The 19,513-nt window shown below is 42.2% G+C and overlaps 1 protein-coding gene across 2 annotated transcripts in view; it reads right to left on the bottom strand.

Annotated features, from left to right (window-relative positions):
• Positions 1–14,813: 14,813 nt before the first annotated feature.
• The window catches only part of dspb (desmoplakin b), a 44,345-nt gene continuing 39,645 nt past the window's right edge, over positions 14,814–19,513 (bottom strand). The window contains exon 25 of one of the 2 annotated variants that reach the window (XM_084431746.1): positions 14,814–18,551. In XM_084431746.1, coding sequence (XP_084287872.1) covers positions 15,306–18,551 — 3,246 coding nt within the window. In that variant the 3' untranslated portion in view covers positions 14,814–15,305. The remainder of the gene's footprint in view (positions 18,552–19,513) is intronic. The other variant, XM_084431747.1, reaches the window with a different exon arrangement.

Raw genomic sequence — 19,513 nt, 5'->3', positions numbered from 1 at the left:
GTGATTACTGTACTTCTACATTGTCATCAACTCTGTGTTGTGGATTTGGCCACAGGTTCTCATCTACATCACAATGGATGTTTTCATACAACTATGCATTCAGAGTAATGCAACAGTTACTTATCATTTTGAGCAGTTTTATCCAATTGATAGTTCATCGTAAGGAAATGAATAGACACTCATTTGAAATGTAATGTGTGAATTGCCTTTTGAAATAGTAGTACTTTGATGTTAAGTTGTGTCATATTGAACAGGTGATTTTTGTTGAATGAACAAATGATCTAAGTTGTATGTGTATTGTATCCAAGCAACTGAGAAAAGGGTTAGAGTTTTGAAAAATGTGCATTTTGATCATTGGTTGTGAGTTTTGTGTCTAGAGTTGTGAAAAATGACATCAAGGTTCTGAAAATAGCAACAAAGTGATTGTAAAAAAACTGTAACTATATTTTGGGGACAAATTTGTAAGCAGAAGTGACCAAAATCTCCCAAAACATCTGGTATCAAAATAAAGTAATGAACGTTTTTTTTTTTTTTGAAAATGTAAAAATGCAGAAAGTTTTGTGTGATGGGCAGGTTTAGAGGTCGGGTTAGTGTGTGTGTGTGTGTGTGTGTGTGTGTGTGTGTGTGTGTGTGTGTGTGAGTGAGTGAGTGTGTGTTTTCCGTTCACATGGACTCTTGTTTCCATAGATTCTGTTTATGGTTTGTATTCTTTTAATAAATTACTGCATCTAGATCCTTGTTTCCTCTTGCTACCTTGGATACCCCTGTTACATTTATATTGTATGCGCAGTGTGTATTGAATTTATCTTTTGTAACCAAATGCTACTAATGTTTGGTGATATGGAACTTTCATTTCCAAAGAAATGAAAGGAAACCTGTCATTCCAGTGAATTCATCTAAACCACATTCAGCTGTGTGGTATATTCTTAGAGAGCTTGGAGGTATTTTTTGCAGAGCTAGGTGCAGGTCCTCCATCTGATCTGGATACGGCCCGGATCCGGCTGATTACATCATGCGTTGTGGTCGTGTCTAGGCACTGGTCCTCCATCTGATCTGGATACGGCCCGGATACGGCTGATTACATCATGTGTTGTGGTCGTGTCTAGGCGCAGGTCCACCATCTGATCTGGATACGGCTGGATCCGGCTGACTACGTCATGCGTTGTGGTCGTGTCTAGGCGCAGGTCCTCCATCTGATCTGGATACGGCCCGGATCCGGCTGACTACATCATGCGTTGTGGTCGTGTCTAGGCGCAGGTCCTCCATCTGATCTGGATACGGCTGGATCCGGCTGACTACGTCATGCGTTGTGGTCGTGTCTAGGCGCAGGTCCACCATCTGATCTGGATACGGCTGGATCCGGCTGACTACGTCATGCGTTGTGGTCGTGTCTAGGCGCAGGTCCTCCATCTGATCTGGATACGGCTGGATCCGGCTGACTACGTCATGCGTTGTGGTCGTGTCTAGGCGCAGGTCCTCCATCTGATCTGGATACGGCCCGGATCCGGCTGACTACATCATGCGTTGTGGTCGTGTCTAGGCGCAGGTCCTCCATCTGATCTGGATACGGCCCGGATCCGGCTGATTACATCATGCGTTGTGGTCGTGTCTAGGCGCAGGTCCTCCATCTGATCTGGATACGGCCCGGATCCGGCTGACTACATCATGTGTTGTGGTCGTGTCTAGGCGCAGGTCCACCATCTGATCTGGATACGGCTGGATCCGGCTGACTACGTCATGCGTTGTGGTCATGTCTAGGCGCAGGTCCTCCATCTGATCTAGATACGGCCCGGATCCGGCTGACTACATCATGCGTTGTGGTCATGTCTAGGCGCAGGTCCTCCATCTGATCTGGATACGGCCCGGATACGGCTGATTACATCATGTGTTGTGGTCGTGTCTAGGCACTGGTCCTCCATCTGATCTGGATACGGCCCGGATACGGCTGATTACATCATGTGTTGTGGTCGTGTCTAGGCGCAGGTCCACCATCTGATCTGGATACGGCTGGATCCGGCTGACTACGTCATGCGTTGTGGTCGTGTCTAGGCGCAGGTCCTCCATCTGATCTGGATACGGCCCGGATCCGGCTGACTACATCATGCGTTGTGGTCGTGTCTAGGCGCAGGTCCTCCATCTGATCTGGATACGGCTGGATCCGGCTGACTACGTCATGCGTTGTGGTCGTGTCTAGGCGCAGGTCCTCCATCTGATCTGGATACGGCCCGGATCCGGCTGACTACATCATGCGTTGTGGTCGTGTCTAGGCGCAGGTCCTCCATCTGATCTGGATACGGCCCGGATCCGGCTGATTACATCATGCGTTGTGGTCGTGTCTAGGCGCAGGTCCTCCATCTGATCTGGATACGGCCCGGATCCGGCTGACTACATCATGTGTTGTGGTCGTGTCTAGGCGCAGGTCCACCATCTGATCTGGATACGGCTGGATCCGGCTGACTACGTCATGCGTTGTGGTCATGTCTAGGCGCAGGTCCTCCATCTGATCTAGATACGGCCCGGATCCGGCTGACTACATCATGCGTTGTGGTCATGTCTAGGCGCAGGTCCACCATCTGATCTGGATACGGCTGGATCCGGCTGACTACGTCATGCGTTGTGGTCGTGTCTAGGCGCAGGTCCACCATCTGATCTGGATACGGCTGGATCCGGCTGACTACGTCATGCGTTGTGGTCGTGTCTAGGCGCAGGTCCTCCATCTGATCTGGATACGGCTGGATCCGGCTGACTACGTCATGCGTTGTGGTCGTGTCTAGGCGCAGGTCCTCCATCTGATCTGGATACGGCCCGGATCCGGCTGACTACATCATGCGTTGTGGTCGTGTCTAGGCGCAGGTCCTCCATCTGATCTGGATACGGCCCGGATCCGGCTGATTACATCATGCGTTGTGGTCGTGTCTAGGCGCAGGTCCTCCATCTGATCTGGATACGGCCCGGATCCGGCTGACTACATCATGTGTTGTGGTCGTGTCTAGGCGCAGGTCCACCATCTGATCTGGATACGGCTGGATCCGGCTGACTACGTCATGCGTTGTGGTCATGTCTAGGCGCAGGTCCTCCATCTGATCTAGATACGGCCCGGATCCGGCTGACTACATCATGCGTTGTGGTCATGTCTAGGCGCAGGTCCTCCATCTGATCTGGATACGGCCCGGATACGGCTGATTACATCATGTGTTGTGGTCGTGTCTAGGCACTGGTCCTCCATCTGATCTGGATACGGCCCGGATACGGCTGATTACATCATGTGTTGTGGTCGTGTCTAGGCGCAGGTCCACCATCTGATCTGGATACGGCTGGATCCGGCTGACTACGTCATGCGTTGTGGTCGTGTCTAGGCGCAGGTCCACCATCTGATCTGGATACGGCTGGATCCGGCTGACTACGTCATGCGTTGTGGTCGTGTCTAGGCGCAGGTCCTCCATCTGATCTGGATACGGCTGGATCCGGCTGACTACGTCATGCGTTGTGGTCGTGTCTAGGCGCAGGTCCTCCATCTGATCTGGATACGGCCCGGATCCGGCTGACTACATCATGCGTTGTGGTCGTGTCTAGGCGCAGGTCCTCCATCTGATCTGGATACGGCCCGGATCCGGCTGATTACATCATGCGTTGTGGTCGTGTCTAGGCGCAGGTCCTCCATCTGATCTGGATACGGCCCGGATCCGGCTGACTACATCATGCGTTGTGGTCGTGTCTAGGCGCAGGTCCTCCATCTGATCTGGATACGGCTGGATCCGGCTGACTACGTCATGCGTTGTGGTCGTGTCTAGGCGCAGGTCCACCATCTGATCTGGATACGGCTGGATCCGGCTGACTACGTCATGCGTTGTGGTCGTGTCTAGGCGCAGGTCCTCCATCTGATCTGGATACGGCCCGGATCCGGCTGATTACATCATGCGTTGTGGTCGTGTCTAGGCGCAGGTCCACCATCTGATCTGGATACGGCCCGGATCCAGCTGACTACATCATGCGTTGTGGTCGTGTCTAGGCGCAGGTCCACCATCTGATCTGGATACAGCCCGGATCCGGCTGACTACATCATGTGTTGTGGTCGTGTCTAGGCGCAGGTCCTCCATCTGATCTGGATCCGGCTGGATCCGGCTGACGACATAATGAATTGTGGTCATGTCTAGGCGCAGGTCCTCCATCTGATCTGGATACAGCCCAGATTCAGCTGGCTACGATACCTCAGGATAAACAGGGAGACTAATTAGCATAGATGCCTTTCTTCTTATGTTCCCGGTTCCGGCTGACCTAATCTATCCAGCCTGACAATCATTTAACTGATTTGAATAATAAAAATTGATAATGTTCTATGTGTATGCCTGGTTAAAGGGATGTTTTTAGTCTAGATTTAAACTGACAGAGTGTGTCTGCTTCCTGAACAATGTTAAAAAGACTATTCCAGAGTTTAGGTGCTAAATAGGAAAAGAATCTACCACCAGCAGTTGATTTTGATATTCTAGGTATTATTATCAGCTGGCCAGAATTTTGAGATCGCAATAGACGTGAAGGACTATAATGCGTTAAGAGCTCGCGCTAGTACTAGAGAGTTAAACCATTTAGTGATTTGTAAGTATTAGCAAGATTTTAAAATGTATACAATGTTTAATAGGGAGCCAATGCAGTGTTGACAGAACCGGGCTAATAGACCTTTCACACAACTTCCGTGTTTTTGAGAGTAAGAACTCTGGTAAGAACTCGAGCTGCTGCGTTTTGGACCAGCTGGAGTTTGTTTATTAAGCATGCAGGGCAACCACCCAGTGGAGCATTACAATAATCTAGCCTTGAGGTCATGAACACATGAACTAACTGTTCTGCATTTTTCATTGAGTGCATATATCGTAATTTATATATATATATTTTAATATGTTATGTTTTCAAATAAGCCTGAAGGACTTGATTAACTGAATAAGGTGTGCTTAATTAGGGTTGAAGCTAAACTCTGCATGGCTATGGCTGTCACGTTTTAAGTCCAAAGATGATGAAGATATAGCCAGGGGTTAAAAAATAGCAGTGAGGTTTATTTAACAAGAAAGCTCAGGTAATCCAATACATCAAAACTTAACGAAACAGCATACTAAGCACAAACAATACTGGACAATGAACTGAATGAACAGAGGGAAAGATACGCGAGATAACAAACCCAATACAAACGCTAATTAGTCATATAATGAATAACCATAGAAACAAATGGCAAACAGGAACATAAGAACCCGTTATTGTTCTGCCACACTCAGTGCAAGTACTATTGTGTCCTAACTTTCATTTTCAGAGAAATTAAATAAACTTTTGTTAATATATCTTCATGGAAAACCCTCCCCAACCCTTTTCCTGTAAATAAAGTTACACCTGTATTTTTGTGTATTGTGAAATGAAAGACAAAAATTTATGACACAAAGGGGGTGGGATTTTACACCCATTTCTTGGCAAATAAAAGGTATGTGCTCTTCCTATTGAATACGGCACAACATCTGACTGTTAGCAGAACGGTAAGACAATTAATGCATTTCACTGTCTAATACAAGTACAGTAACTAGTGTTTCAAATAGTATTAATAGGTAATATATTTTTAAGTTTTAAATAAAAATTGTCATTGTAGCTATAATTATGTTATTTTATTGTTATTCATACTTGGAAGAGTGTAGGTTTGCTTTGAAAGCTGGTCAGGGAATATTGCACGGAGGCAGGAGACAGTCTGAGCTTATAATAAAAAAGAAATAAAAAATGTGATTAATCCCATTTCAGTTTTGAAAAGGTGTGCATAAATGACATACCAAAAATAAAAAGGTTTCTGCTCATAAATCATTCTGACTGTACAACCATTGTATCCTTAGAAAGCAGACACTTGAGAGTTTACTAGTCCAGGCTGTTATTAATACATAAAACATATAAACAGCAACAACAAAAAATGGATAGAGATAGATCTAAGACCATGTCAAAGTGATTTTTGCCTCTATTTCTGGTTCTTTCGTTCTCCCTCAGCGATTATTTGTCTATTCTGAAATTATCCCATTCTTCTATAGATATCTTGGTCTCCTTCTCCGTGGCACTGGAATCAAGACTCGCAGGGATTCTCTTAATTTATCAACCATTTTGAAACACTCTCACAAATATCCCCATTCTAACTGGACAGCAAAAGGAAAAATAAAACTGATAATGTACACCATTTCTTCATCCGAAAACAGTGATGCAACCGCAATCCCAACTAACCTTAGAGATTCGCTCTCATGCCTCGACGTGGCGTGGTCTGATATGTTCGAGACTGGAGACTCGGCGATTGACTCTATGAAGCGCGAGACTGATTTCCTTAAAGGAGCTCCTCCACAGTGGCTGAATTTTAGCACATCAGAGAACTCGCCGTTTGTAGAAAGGGATTGCTTTAAAGATTTAATTCAGTTAATTGAGAGAAAAAAAAGGAAAAGATGTCTGATCACTGGAATTTCTTTACAATACCAGCCTGGCAGTGGAGGGTCAACCCTCGCCATGCAGGCGCTCTGGCATTTTCACAAAGACCTCAGATGTGCCAAAGTGATCGACTCTGATTTAGACGATAAAAAGCTGCCGAAACAAGTGGTGGACCTTTTTCTCCTGTCTGAACAACATGCAAGACATGATCCGAAAACCGTGCTCCTGTTGCTGGACACCAATGAAAACTCAAACAATGATCAGCCAAGCAAGAATTCTCTCTGGGAAAACCTGATTGACGAAATACGTGCGAGGCACATCAGTACAGACACTCCCGCTGTGATCATTTTAATCTGCACAACTACAACTGGTCCAGGAACAGGCAGTGTGGAAATTACAATGACGCTCTCTCCAAACGAGAAAAAGAGGTTTGATCAAAAGAAACTGGAGCTGAATGAGAAATACAAGACAATGTCAGAGAACTTCCATGCCTTCAACATAATGCAGGGAGGTTTCAGGAAAGAGGACGCCGAGAAACTGATCACAGCAGAAATGGTCCAACATGTTAAAAAATATCCAAAGTCCAAAAGCACAAGACTTCTCAGTTTTTTGGCTTTGATAAATTCATACGTCCCAGGCTCACACTTGTCGAAGCTTTTGTGCGAGGAATTCATTGCACAAACTGGCCGTCCCTCCGATGAGGAAAACGGTCCGTTGGAAGCAGCAATGGAGCCTTTCATTGATCTCATAGTCACATTCTCAGAAGGAAAGCCGCACACAGACTACATTCGCATGGCACATCCAATGATTGCTGATGCATGTGTGAAAATGCTCACTAAAAACAAACTGACAAGATTCAACATCGCATTTGACTTCTTGCACAACATGGTAAAAGGAAAGGAGAGTGATTACATGCGAATTTGCAAGAGAATGTTAACCTCAAGGGTCGACACAGAAAAATACAGGTTTTCCAAACTGATTCTTGACCTCATGATGAATCACGAGGAATGCATTTGTTTGTTGATGCTGGGTTCAGATTTGTTCACCAGTGACCCTTTTTATCCTCAAGCTCTTGCACGTTTGTATTACATTGAGGTAAACCAGACAAACAAATTTGATGAGGCAGAAAGATGGGCAAAAGAAGCCATTGCCAGAGCTCCCAAAAAATCTCATATTATGGATACACTGGGGCAGGTTCACAAAAACCACCTGCGGACCATTCTGAAAGAACAAACATGCACAAACACAGATGTGGTTTTGGGCATTGCAAAGTCTGCCGTTACAGCGTTTAAAGACGAAGAAAAAGCAGCTGAGGGCGAGTCAGAAGACAACACCATTTTCAATAACAGGGGCTACTTTGGATGTCTCCAGGTGTGCAAGATCATGTATGATTTAAGTGCAAAAAACCCTCAGGAACAAAAATACAGTGAATTCATCAGTGATCACATAGGTGACGTTGAGGAGAGATATGATTTCTTTGAATGGTACCTGGCATTCTCAAGACCAAGGATCAATAAAAGTGACCCGGACTACCTTCATAATGACATTGAAGAGTGCTATAAACAATATTTTGCACATGAAGAGCAAACTGATGAAGCCACCCTGAATGAGAAAAGAATGAAGTCTTTTGGAGGACTACTTCACTTCCCCAAATCTGATATCAGTGTGCTTCAACGAAATCAGAGTGCATTTCAAAATCCACAATCTGATGACGAAACCCAGAACATTCTCTACGTTTCTGCCAACATCATCCTGAGTGTGCTTGATGAGCAGTCTGAAGAAGCAGAAGAGCTCCAGGCCAGCTTACACAAACTTTGGGTGAGCAAAGAGAAATGCAGAAGCCCAGAGTTTTACCTCTTGATTCTTTTGCTCTTTTGGTTTGATGAAGCGCAGCCAAGAATCCCAAACCCTCCAGACCTGCAAAACTGTGTCCTATATATGCGTGACTCATATGAGAAGAAGTATCAGAAATACCTTCGCGGTCGCTACCTGGTGCCTTTGTTCTTCTTTGGGGACGGGAAGGGTTTGCAGAAACTGGTTCACAGCTCAGAACTACAGTCGAATGATCCTCCTGACTCGTTGGAGCTCCTCTTAGACTGTGACGTTAATTGTCTCCAGCGGATCAGCGGCGAGGTCAAGAATAATCAGGAAGTGTTCGCTATTAGAGATGGGAAACAGATTCAAGTCACTCCTCATAAACCGGCCAGTGTGTACAAACAAGGCCAGGTGTCTTTCTACCTCGGCTTTAATATCAGAGGACCTGTTGCCTTCAACATCAGATATATGTACTGAAGTAAAGTATCAGAGACTGTAAGTAAAGCATGCTTCATATTTCAGACTATTAAATGTTTCATATTTGCCAAGCATTTGTCAGTAATGAAGTTTGATTGTGTTTGAAATATATTCATGCACTGTCTCAGCGAAAGATTTTGTTCCCTTTTCTCCGCAGAGTTCATGGATTATCACATTCATTCAATGACAGAGAGACTGTCATTCAGAGTGAAAAAAAAATCAGCCTAATTAAAAAGTCAGCCTAATTAGCCTTTCCTCTCAGCCTAATATGAAAAATGACTGTACAAGTATGATGCAACATTTACAAAATCATGTTTATTTAATATTCAGCATGATAGTTATATTTGAAGTGTATGATTTATCTGCTCGACTGGGTGACTATATGGGGCGAATGATTCTAGACTCAAATATCACAAATCTTTTCTTGAGATCTTTTAGAAAAAAAATCACAGTTTATGTAAAGTATGATACATAATTTGGATATTTTAGAACATTTTCAAAGGTAAATAATGTGTTAAGGAAGAGAGAGAGAAAATATGTTTAAAAAATATGAGTTATAGGCCTAATTCTGGTGGTGGGTCGGTGAGTTCAAACTATTTTTAATTGTTTTGACCACTACATACAGTAAAAATTTAATTTTTATAATTAAAATGTTAAATGTAACAGAAAATTGACATCATAGATATTTGAGATGCATTTGTTATCCTTTGCAGTGTCTATACATGTATTCCAATAAAAGTAATATTACAGTATCACTTGCTGTGCACATATCCTCTTAATGTGTCGCTCTGCATGCAGAATAAAAGAGTTCTGCAAGTAGAAAATAATTACATAGGAAATATTATGTCTCATGGTATTTCGATCAGTATTGTTCATTATTTATCCAATACACTTATACTGTTACACAAACTGTTCAACCTTCCCTTAATACATAGGCTTACCAACTGTGTTTACGAGGATATTTTGACATATTTTTGTGTGTATTTGTGCGTTCAAGTGCAAAAAGACGCGGAAGAGAACTCAGTTTAGTACCGCGCACTATTCTGGGGTGCGTTTCCCGAAGGCATCGTTAGCCAACTATGGTCGCAAGTTCCGTCGTTATCAGCATTTCAACGATTTGGTGTTTCCCGAAACCATCGTTCCAACGAATGTTCGCAAACAGCATCGCAAACTTGTGTGGTTGGAACAACAGCTCTCGAGCTGTGGTTAGAAGCATAGTTTCTAGTTTACATGAGATGTAGACTGAATAAATCCTTATCTTTAGCAAAATAAGCAAGCTGACATTCAGTACAACCCGTGTTATTTATTTAGAATACATACAAATGTAATTTACGTATTTTAGTTTGTCAAGAGATTTAAAGCACCGTTTTTGAAGACTGCGCATGTGCGAACGTGCTCTACATACGTAAGAATGAGCCAAATATTGAGTCTGGTAATAAAGCAAAATAACTGAGAAAAATTAGAAATGGTCTTCAGATGCCATGTCTGTAGCTTGTCTGTAGAGTTTTTAAAAAAATGTTTAATTTTTAAAATATAATTATATTCCTTATAAATAATATATGATCTCAAACTACAGACTTCACTATTCATCTATCATACATCACTGCGATATCCTGCAGAACAATATTCTCTTAAACACTTATTTACTAATATCTGAAAATTATAGCATTTACCATGTAATCCTCTTCTCTTCAAATGTGTCGCTGTTGTCAGCTTCTCCATAGAGATTTGTATATCCCCGTTATCAACGTAGTGCATAGCAACAGTAAAAATGTATCTTGACTACTTTTAGTGGTTATTTTGGGAAAAACAGGTGGGGGGCGTTTTACCCCAGGGGGGGCGTTTCCCCCCACTCTACCCTATATGACAAAATCTAGCATTAATTCGATCTCAAACAGATTCATTAAAATAAGTTATTAGTCCACCACGTGCGAGACGTCATAAACCAACGTGGTTGAACGATACTTTGCACAAACGGTTTCGGGAAACAGTCGTGACTAGCTAGTTGATTTCTCCATCGATGCATCGTACTATGGTTAAGTATTATAGTTAAGCAGCGAGCTATATAGTTGTAGGCCTACGGGAAACGCACCCCAGAGAGACGGCTCTAGGGAAAACAGCGTGCAGGTCTTCTTGCGCTTGAATGGTTTAAAATAACATTAAAATGCACACAAAGGAATCGATAAGAGGAATCAAAGTTTTTATTCTATAACAAGTATCCGATTCCTGCCCTTAGGTATCGAAATCCAGAATTGGAATCGAATTTCGATTCCCAACCCTAGTTGTGAGTCCTGAAAATTTAATGCGGTTGTCAGTCCTGTAAATAACTGAACTGTGTGTGAACAAAACCGTATTAAGGACTCAAATCCAGGACTGACACGTATTCTGCTGTGAACGTGGCCTTAACCTTTTTGCTGAATCCTTTTATATCAAGAATATCATGTACAGTTCAGTTCTGTAGGGTGGATTGCCCTAATGTGGGACACTGCCTAATGTGGGACACCTAAGCTCCAGTGGGTGTGGCTCTTCCCCAAACTAATGAATGTCACTGAAACTATGGGAAAGCCAAAGCTGTAGTGTCATGTGAACAAAATCATATAACCTTTGAACTGTCCAGTAATAAATTAGGGCGGGGCAATCATCAAACAGGAAGTACTTGCTGTGAAAGCTACAAGAAGGTCAGTGACATACAATTTTGACCAAATTAGTGTTAAGGGTATAAATTAATTATTATCAAAATAATCATGCTACTTTTTATCTTAACGTGTTTATAAAATGTTTGTTCATTAAAAAATAGTATAGCATAGTATATATTTAAGCTATATATTTGATTTTAATACATTTTTCTATTGTCCCACTTTAGGACAAGTAGTGTCCTAAAGTGGGACAGTATGATTAGCCTAATGTGGGACAGTTGTAAAGCTACATGCCAGTCAAGAATGTGTGGTGGAGCATGGTTTATGCAGCAGTAATGGTTATTTACATGTTCTTAGTGATCTTTTGCAGTATTAAAATACTTTATTACTACAGATATTTAAGGGCAAGGGACATGTAAAGGTTGCCTATTCCCAGAAATGTAGCGACTTATTAACTTCTGCAGGCCATTTGTTATCTGCTGTTTTTTATCTGTTGTTGTTTGATATAGTGTAATAGGCCTATGCAACATTTTATATATTTACCTTTAAATATAGGCTACTTCATGAGTTCATAATAAATACATTCATAATAATAAGTTAATAATAAATTCATGCATGCAAAACCATAATGTTGTTTTATTTGCTTGATGATGCTCAATTGTCCAACGTTCATCTTAAACCTTGGTTTTATGACAGGAACAACATTTGCAAATGGTAAAATGACTGAACATAAACATAAAGAATTAAAGAAATAGACAGAATTACTTATTGAGGATGTTTTTACTATTATTCATGAATGAAGGTGCACCATGGTTTAGACCTTTTAACATAGACTTTACAGTGTCCCACATTAGGCAAATGACTGTCCCACATTAGGAAGCTGCACATTTTCTCAGACAATTTGGCACTAAAAGCACTGATATCTGTATAATTTATTTTATGAATGTGTTATCTGCATTTTCTCTTTTGATTTGATTAGAAAACCCCCTGAGGATTCCAAAAAGGTATTGGATGTGGATTTAATGTATTGTCTTCACATCGTAATATTCTACAAAAGTCTGAAAAGCAAAAAATGTCCCACATTAGGGCAATCCACCCTATGTGATGTTACAGTAAGTAATATATAACTTAACTTGAGATATAATATTGAAAGGTGATCAAATGTATTCCATTAAAATGTGTTGCTCAATGAGCAATGATGCCGAAGACAAGTAGCCTAATATTTTACTTGTTCATTAAATTGACATGACAAATAAAATATATAGTTTGTGCTATACTAACTGTTAATTTGAACTCAAATAGATCAGATTATTTTGGTCCAGTACATTTGTCCATTCATGAGTGAACTATAGGTTATTTGAACAAATTTATATGAGTAACTTTATGCTACAAATTAAGTTCCCTATAACTCAATGTATCTGTTGGTTGAACATAATTTAATTTGAAGTTGTCATAACTCAAAAAGATTGATGCAGACATCTTGCGGCAAATTTATTGAGCCAAAAAATGTGTCATTCCAAAGCTGAAGGGGTTTCTTTGTTCTTATGAACACAAAAGAAGATATTTTGAAGAATGTTTGTAACCGAACAGTTTATGGGTCCCGTTGACTTCCCAGACAGCAACGTAGTGTCGGCCCAGATCCAGGCCACATCTGGTACATGATTCAACTCGTACTAGATGTACTCGTATCTTTCCATACTATTGAAGCCTGCAATCATGTACAATTGTGTTGGTAGAAAAAAAAAAAAAACCTAGATACATTTCTAGTTTTAAAATGATTTGCTCTACATTGAAAAATTGAAAATGTACTCATGGAGCCATATTGAGATCCCCATATCTCTGGAAATGAACTACAATGGGCCTTATTGCTCGCAAAATCACTCTGGACCCGTCACACCCAGCACACTTTCTGTTTGAACTGTTACCGTCTGGTCGACGCTACAGAGCACCGAGCACAAAAACAACCAGACACAGGAAAAGTTTCTTTCCCCAGGCCATCTACCTCATGAACACTTAAATGTTCCCCTACTGTGGAACAAACATGTGCAATACTTCCCTCAGACATTTTATTATAGCACCTTATAACTTTATATATATTTATAATTTATAATCTTTTATTTTTATTTTATTTTTATTTTTTCTATCTTTTATTTATACCTATGTTACTTGTCACTTGTCTTGTCACTTTATATTGTATGTGTACTGGAAGCTGTCACCAAGACAAATTCCTCGTATGCGCAAGCATACTTGGCAATAAAGCTCTTTCTGATTCTGATTCTGATTCTGATTCTGAAAAATTAAGACACCAAAAGACACGTTTGTTAAGAATTAGAATCTAAACGTATATTAAGATATCTTTAATACTTCTTGAGTTACAGGCATGCAAACTTGGGGTAAAAAACATAAGAAGTGCTTTTTCACATTTTTGAACTGTCACCGTTGGCATATATAATGATCATTATAATCTTTATAATGCAAAGATTTCAAAAGTATTTAACTAATAGACCTAACAATCTCTGTGTATTAATAAAATAATGATGTTGCCATCTTTCTAAAGCCATTTTTACCAAATCCAAATCTCATGTGAAAATAGTCATTTTGACCCTCTCTACAAAATAGTGAATTACTCAGTAAATATATATTCAAGACATTTAACATTTGGCTTTCCTCTTCATTTATGTTTGTCTTGTCTCAAAAATAAAAAATTTGAGCCAGGAAAGTTTTGGAAATTTGGTTGATTTTGACAAGGAATGACCCAAAGGTGTTTATGTGTGAGAACCTTTTAACTGCAGATTCTGAAATGACACACTGTGTGAAACCTTTCCAGAAGTTGGCAACCCTATTTAATGCTAATTTATAAAGTAAAAAGTACAGACACACACACACACACACACACACTCACGTCTCTCTCTTAACACGGTTTTGTTATTATTTGTTATCTTTAATGATAATAATCATAAAAATAATAATATATATTATTGTTCATACCTTCACATCTTCAGAACAGGATCCCTACTGCATGACCCACTCTTCATCTCTAGACGTGAACTACTACAAGGTTGAATTGAGCTTATAAGACTTAAAGCCCACAGAGTGACAACAAACTCAGGACAGTTAAAATATAGCAGAGCTCATTCTGACATAAATATCAGCATATGTAGTATATGAACTATATCTGTCTTTAAGCATGTATATTCTGGCTGGCATTTACTGGAGAGTTTCAGGACAAAGGGGCCAATGAGAATATCTTTAGAGAGCTAATAGATTTAGATCTTTGTTTGGTTGTAACCACTATTTTACAGAATTATATTAATTTTCAATTGAAACATTTAGAAGTAAACATTGTGATGCCAGGCCTGGATTAGAATTTATTGAGCATGGAAATACTCTGCTTTAGATCCTAAATATAAAATCTTATAAAAGTGCACCATGGAAATAATTCTTCATTCAAGCCATACATTTTATAAGGTCTTTCTTTATTTGAGCAATGAAGCTGAAAAAAGAAGTCAGACACCGTAAGTTATTAACGTCACTGAGTAACTCAGGCTAGTACAAAGGTAAAGTGAAGGCACTGAAACTTTTAGAAAAAATACAGCAATTCAACAGTATTAGTGTAAAAACAAAACCAGGAAAATGACATCTTTACCCAACTAGTGTTATAAACAACTTTCATATCGGTTTAATAAAACTCAGAAGCAGATAAACCCCCAGAATGTGAGCAAACATGCTAAATTAAAGGTGCATATTACCAGATTAATACATTCAATATAGATTTAAAAAATGCAATTGTTTTTTCTTTAGTTTTCCAAACATGTGCATAAGGTGGTAAAAAAAAAATCATCCACATTTCCAATAATTATTAACGATACTAATATTCTTGTGCTGTTATCTTAAAATACTTTGATGGATGATTGTGTTATATAATGTTGCACGGTACAAAATGTTTGTTTAGGAGAGTGATCTGGAGCTGAAAGAGGTTCTGCTGTAGCTAAAGCTGCTGTATTTGGACGAGGAAGAAGGGGATAAACAGTAATCCACGCTGCCCCTGCGGGATCCGCTCCGAGATCCCGAGGCAGATCCTGGATTGGAGAGGTTGTAGGGGCTGCTGATTCCCCGTGATGAAACCGTGGCGGCGGGAAGCATTCGGACTTCCGTCTTCTCCTCGTTCATGCAAGCTTCCAGAGCCTCCTTGTAGGATATCCTCAGCTTGGTCTTGGGGCAGGTCAGGGTTTTTGGGTGGTGACGTGAATCCTGGAGTCTCTGAGCCGCTCTCATGTCCAACCAGCCTAGTTGCAAAGCCTCCTCAAGTGAACGTCTGCTCCCGAGCTCTGGGTCGAAAAGCCCGCCGGTTAAATACTGGAATTCGAGGAAGCGCTGGCCAGCCTCGTACGGAAGCCACTTTTCTTTGACGGCCTCGGCGGCAGACATTTTACGCTTGGTTTTCACATCTTCAAAACCAATATACGCTTTCTGGGCAGGTTTTATCCTGGTAGCCATGTCCTCGTCGAGGACACCGACGCGGGTCGCTTCCTGAATTGACATGCGGCGACCGTTTTCAGGATTCACAATCCCACCGGTGCAAGCTTGTGCCTCCAGGAGTCGTTGTCCTGTGATGGAATCGATGATTCCTCGCTTCAAAGCGTCACACACACTGATCTTCTCCAGCTTCTCTGTGTCAAAGATTGCTCCAACTGGATTCTGTTCCTCAATTATTTCTACTAATGGGGTCAGTCTGACTGACACGCTGGAAATATGCTTGGAGGAGTTTGTTGAGAATGGATCTGGCAGAGTGGAGATACTCTCGACTGTTTTAACAGTTTCGGTTTTGATTGTCTGACTTTTCATGGTCATCTGGGATGATGATGATGATGATGATGATGATGAGGACACAGAGGAGCTGAGGGGTTTGCTGAGGGTCTTTGCCTTTTTGGTGATCATATCTGCCAACTCAGTAAGGGTGACACTTCCCGAATGGTATTTATCAAGGACATCTTGGCTAATCACTCCCTTAGCAAGCAGTTCTTTGAAGTCGTACTGAATGCCTGTTTGCATGTCCATTATAGCTGTGCTGGTTGAGCCATCGGCAGCAGTGATTACAGTTTCTTCCCACTCACACTCTTGCTGAGACAATTCCAGAAGGGTCTCGTAGTCTATGAGCTTCTTCTCGTAGGCTTCACGCACCGTCATTTCTTTATTACTTTCTGGATCAACTATCAGTACCCGTCTCAACCTCGAGGAGTTCTTCTGCTGCATCTTTTTCTTATCATAAAGAGGCAGAAGCACCAGTCCCGTCTTCTTGTCTGCGATGCAGCGGCTCTTTAGCTGCAAGTAGGTCAAATTGTCCTCAGTGTTTGGGTCGAAGAAACCCTTTGTGTCGTCTCCTTCATCTTTAAGAATCTGGTTCATCTCCTCATCAAAGTAGCCTTTTTGGTACGCCACATCAACCTCAGTTCGGTGACTGTGTTCAGGGTCAATGATGCCACCACTAGCAATCTGAGCCTCAAGTAGGCGAATGCCATGACCTTTCTCTATGAGACCTCGTTCAATAGCTTCAAACAGGGAAATCATCTTGTTGGTGCCTGGGTCTTTGTACCCAGTTACTGCTCTCTCAGCGGACAGAAGCTTGTCTTTGAACTCTACACCCACCAGTCCTTTCTTACAGGCCTCCTCGACTGTATAGTACTCATTGAGAATGGGATCAATCATGAAGCCTGAGGCGGCCTGGGCCTCCAGAAGCTCCAAGGTAGTGCCTGGTCGCAGAAGCCCATTCTTCATGGCCTGGTAGATAGGCAAGGTACAGTCGCTGGCCTCGTCATAAATCCCGGCAATGCAAGTTGACCCTCTGAGATAAGCCCGAAGCCTGTATTCAATGTCTTGGCTGGTAATCTTGCCCTCTCTCAGATGATCCACGTCCGAAGGTTCCAGCAATTTTGCATCCACCAGATGCGATACGTTAACTTCACTACGCAGTCCCTGTACAGTCAAGGGTTTCTCTGGAGCTGGAAGCAGGAGCAAGCCAGTGCTGAGGTCAGCCTTGCATCGCTTCTTGATGTTAACATAGCTAGCATGTAGACCAGTGTCTGGATCAATGTAGCATTCTGGTCTGGCATTTAGAGCTTGATAAAGATCCTCATCAACAAGGTCACGATCCATGGCAGTATCTTTGGAGAGGTAGACGCTAAGGATCGGATCAAGGATGCCTCCCGCCGCCTCTTGTGCTTGCAGGAGACGCAGAGCTGTTTCCCGGTCGATTATTCCTTTTTTCATGGCTTGGCTAGCTGGCAGGAGTTTTGCAGTTTTGGGATCCCTGAACCCAACACAGGCGGCCTCTGCAATCAACAGCTGCTTCTTGTTAGCTTCATCCACAAGTCCATTCAGACAAGCCTCCTCAACAGTCATCTTCACATTAGCTCGGGGATCTATGATGAACCCTGTGGCAGCTTGAGCCTCCAGCAGCATGTTTCCACTTTCGTCTGAAATCATCTTTTGTTTCTTGGCCTCTGTGAAGGTCATCTTGCCTTTAGGTCCTTCTGCCAGCCCGGCAATGGCTCCTGTGCCTTTAAGATTGAGCCTGATGTCAACAGATACATCCTGAACAGTCCGCTGGCCGTTCAGCAACTGCTCAAATGTCACCTTGTCAATCACACCACAGTCACGCAGTTGCTGTGCCGTGACCTTCTTGCGGACGCCTTCGAAGACCAGTGAGGAGTCGTCGGTTTGGTCTGTCTGAGTGTATTTGGCAGCACCGTCTGGTTTCTCCTGCAGTCTCTGCAACTCCTTCTGCAGTGCCTGCATCTGTCCCCTTTCTCGTTCCAAGTTCTGCAACAACAGCCTGTAACGTTCTTCCGCTTCCATCAGATGAGTCCTCAACCTCTCCATCTCGGTGTTGACAGAGTTAAACTGTCCCTCCAGGCCAGAGCGCTCCAAGATGTGCTGTCGAAGTTGCTCCTCGTGAATCGCACATTTGCTCTTCCACTGGGTAAACTCCTTCTTGATCCTCTCATTATCCTCCTGCATCTGTGATTTGAGACGCATTTCAGACTCCAGTGAAAGTTTGATTCGTGCTAGCTCGTCTTCCAGCCTTTTCAAGCGCATAATTTCCTGTTCCATTGCTGTCGTTTTCTTGAGGAGACCATCTCGTTCTTGCTGTAGATTGCTGCACTGGGATTGGGACGTCTGGATCACGGAGGAAGTCTGCAACAAAAATGTAAACAATAAAATCAGTGTTCTATCATTTAAAAAACAGTAGTCAACATTTGAAGTGGATCAAAAAAGTGAATCAAAGTTGTCCTAAGACAAGAATGGGTCTTGTTAAAAAGTATGTATAACTTTAATGGAAAGGTTTGATCCACTTCAAATGTTGTACTGTATATTTCACAGTTGATATTTCTGTATATGATTTTTCAGATATGACAAAGATTTGTTGCATTCATTTACAAAACAGAACTGATTGGTTTTCAAGCTAAGTAGCCTACATGGCTTAGCTTCTAAAGAAGGGATAGCCAAACCTGCTCCTGGAGGGCATCCATATGCAGACTTATGCTCCAACACACCTACCTGTTATTTTCAAGCAATTCTGAACACCTTGATTAGCTGGTTCAGGTGTGTTTGATTAGGATTGGATCTGAAAGACGGTAGTACACCAGGACCAGGGTTTGACATCCCTGTTCTAAAGGATCAAAATCACAGAGGATGCCACAAACGATTGAGGCTAAAGTGATGCATCTCAGATGTGATTTGGACAAGACTGTACAAATCCATTAAGTTTCATCTGAATGTGGATGTATGTGATTGGATGCTGTTGCTCAAAATGCAAAAAAGCGTGCAGCATGGAAGCTTGTAAGGTAATTAAGATGCAAATCTGATTATTCTGCAGGGTGAGGTGCAGAGATAGATGAAACATGCACATTAAAGGCGGGCATACACTGTGCGATTTTCGTCCGATTCTGAGCCGAATTCTGACTCGTGCGACTCTTTACGGGTCGGGCCGATTTTCAGCTTTGTCGTGCGTCGTTTGTCGTGCAGTGTTCGTGCAGTGTACAGGGGGAAGCGAGAGGCGATTAACCTCTCACGATCGGCAATCGGATGGTCGGATGAATTTCTGGTATGTTAGAAATTTTGGTCGCTCCTCGTGACTATATCACACAGTTGAAGCA

The sequence above is a fragment of the Rutilus rutilus genome, assembly GCF_951802725.1.
Source record: "Rutilus rutilus genome assembly, chromosome: 15".
In the NCBI taxonomy this organism is placed as follows: Eukaryota; Metazoa; Chordata; class Actinopteri; order Cypriniformes; family Leuciscidae; genus Rutilus; species Rutilus rutilus.
This window is presented reverse-complemented; position numbering and strand designations above follow the sequence as displayed.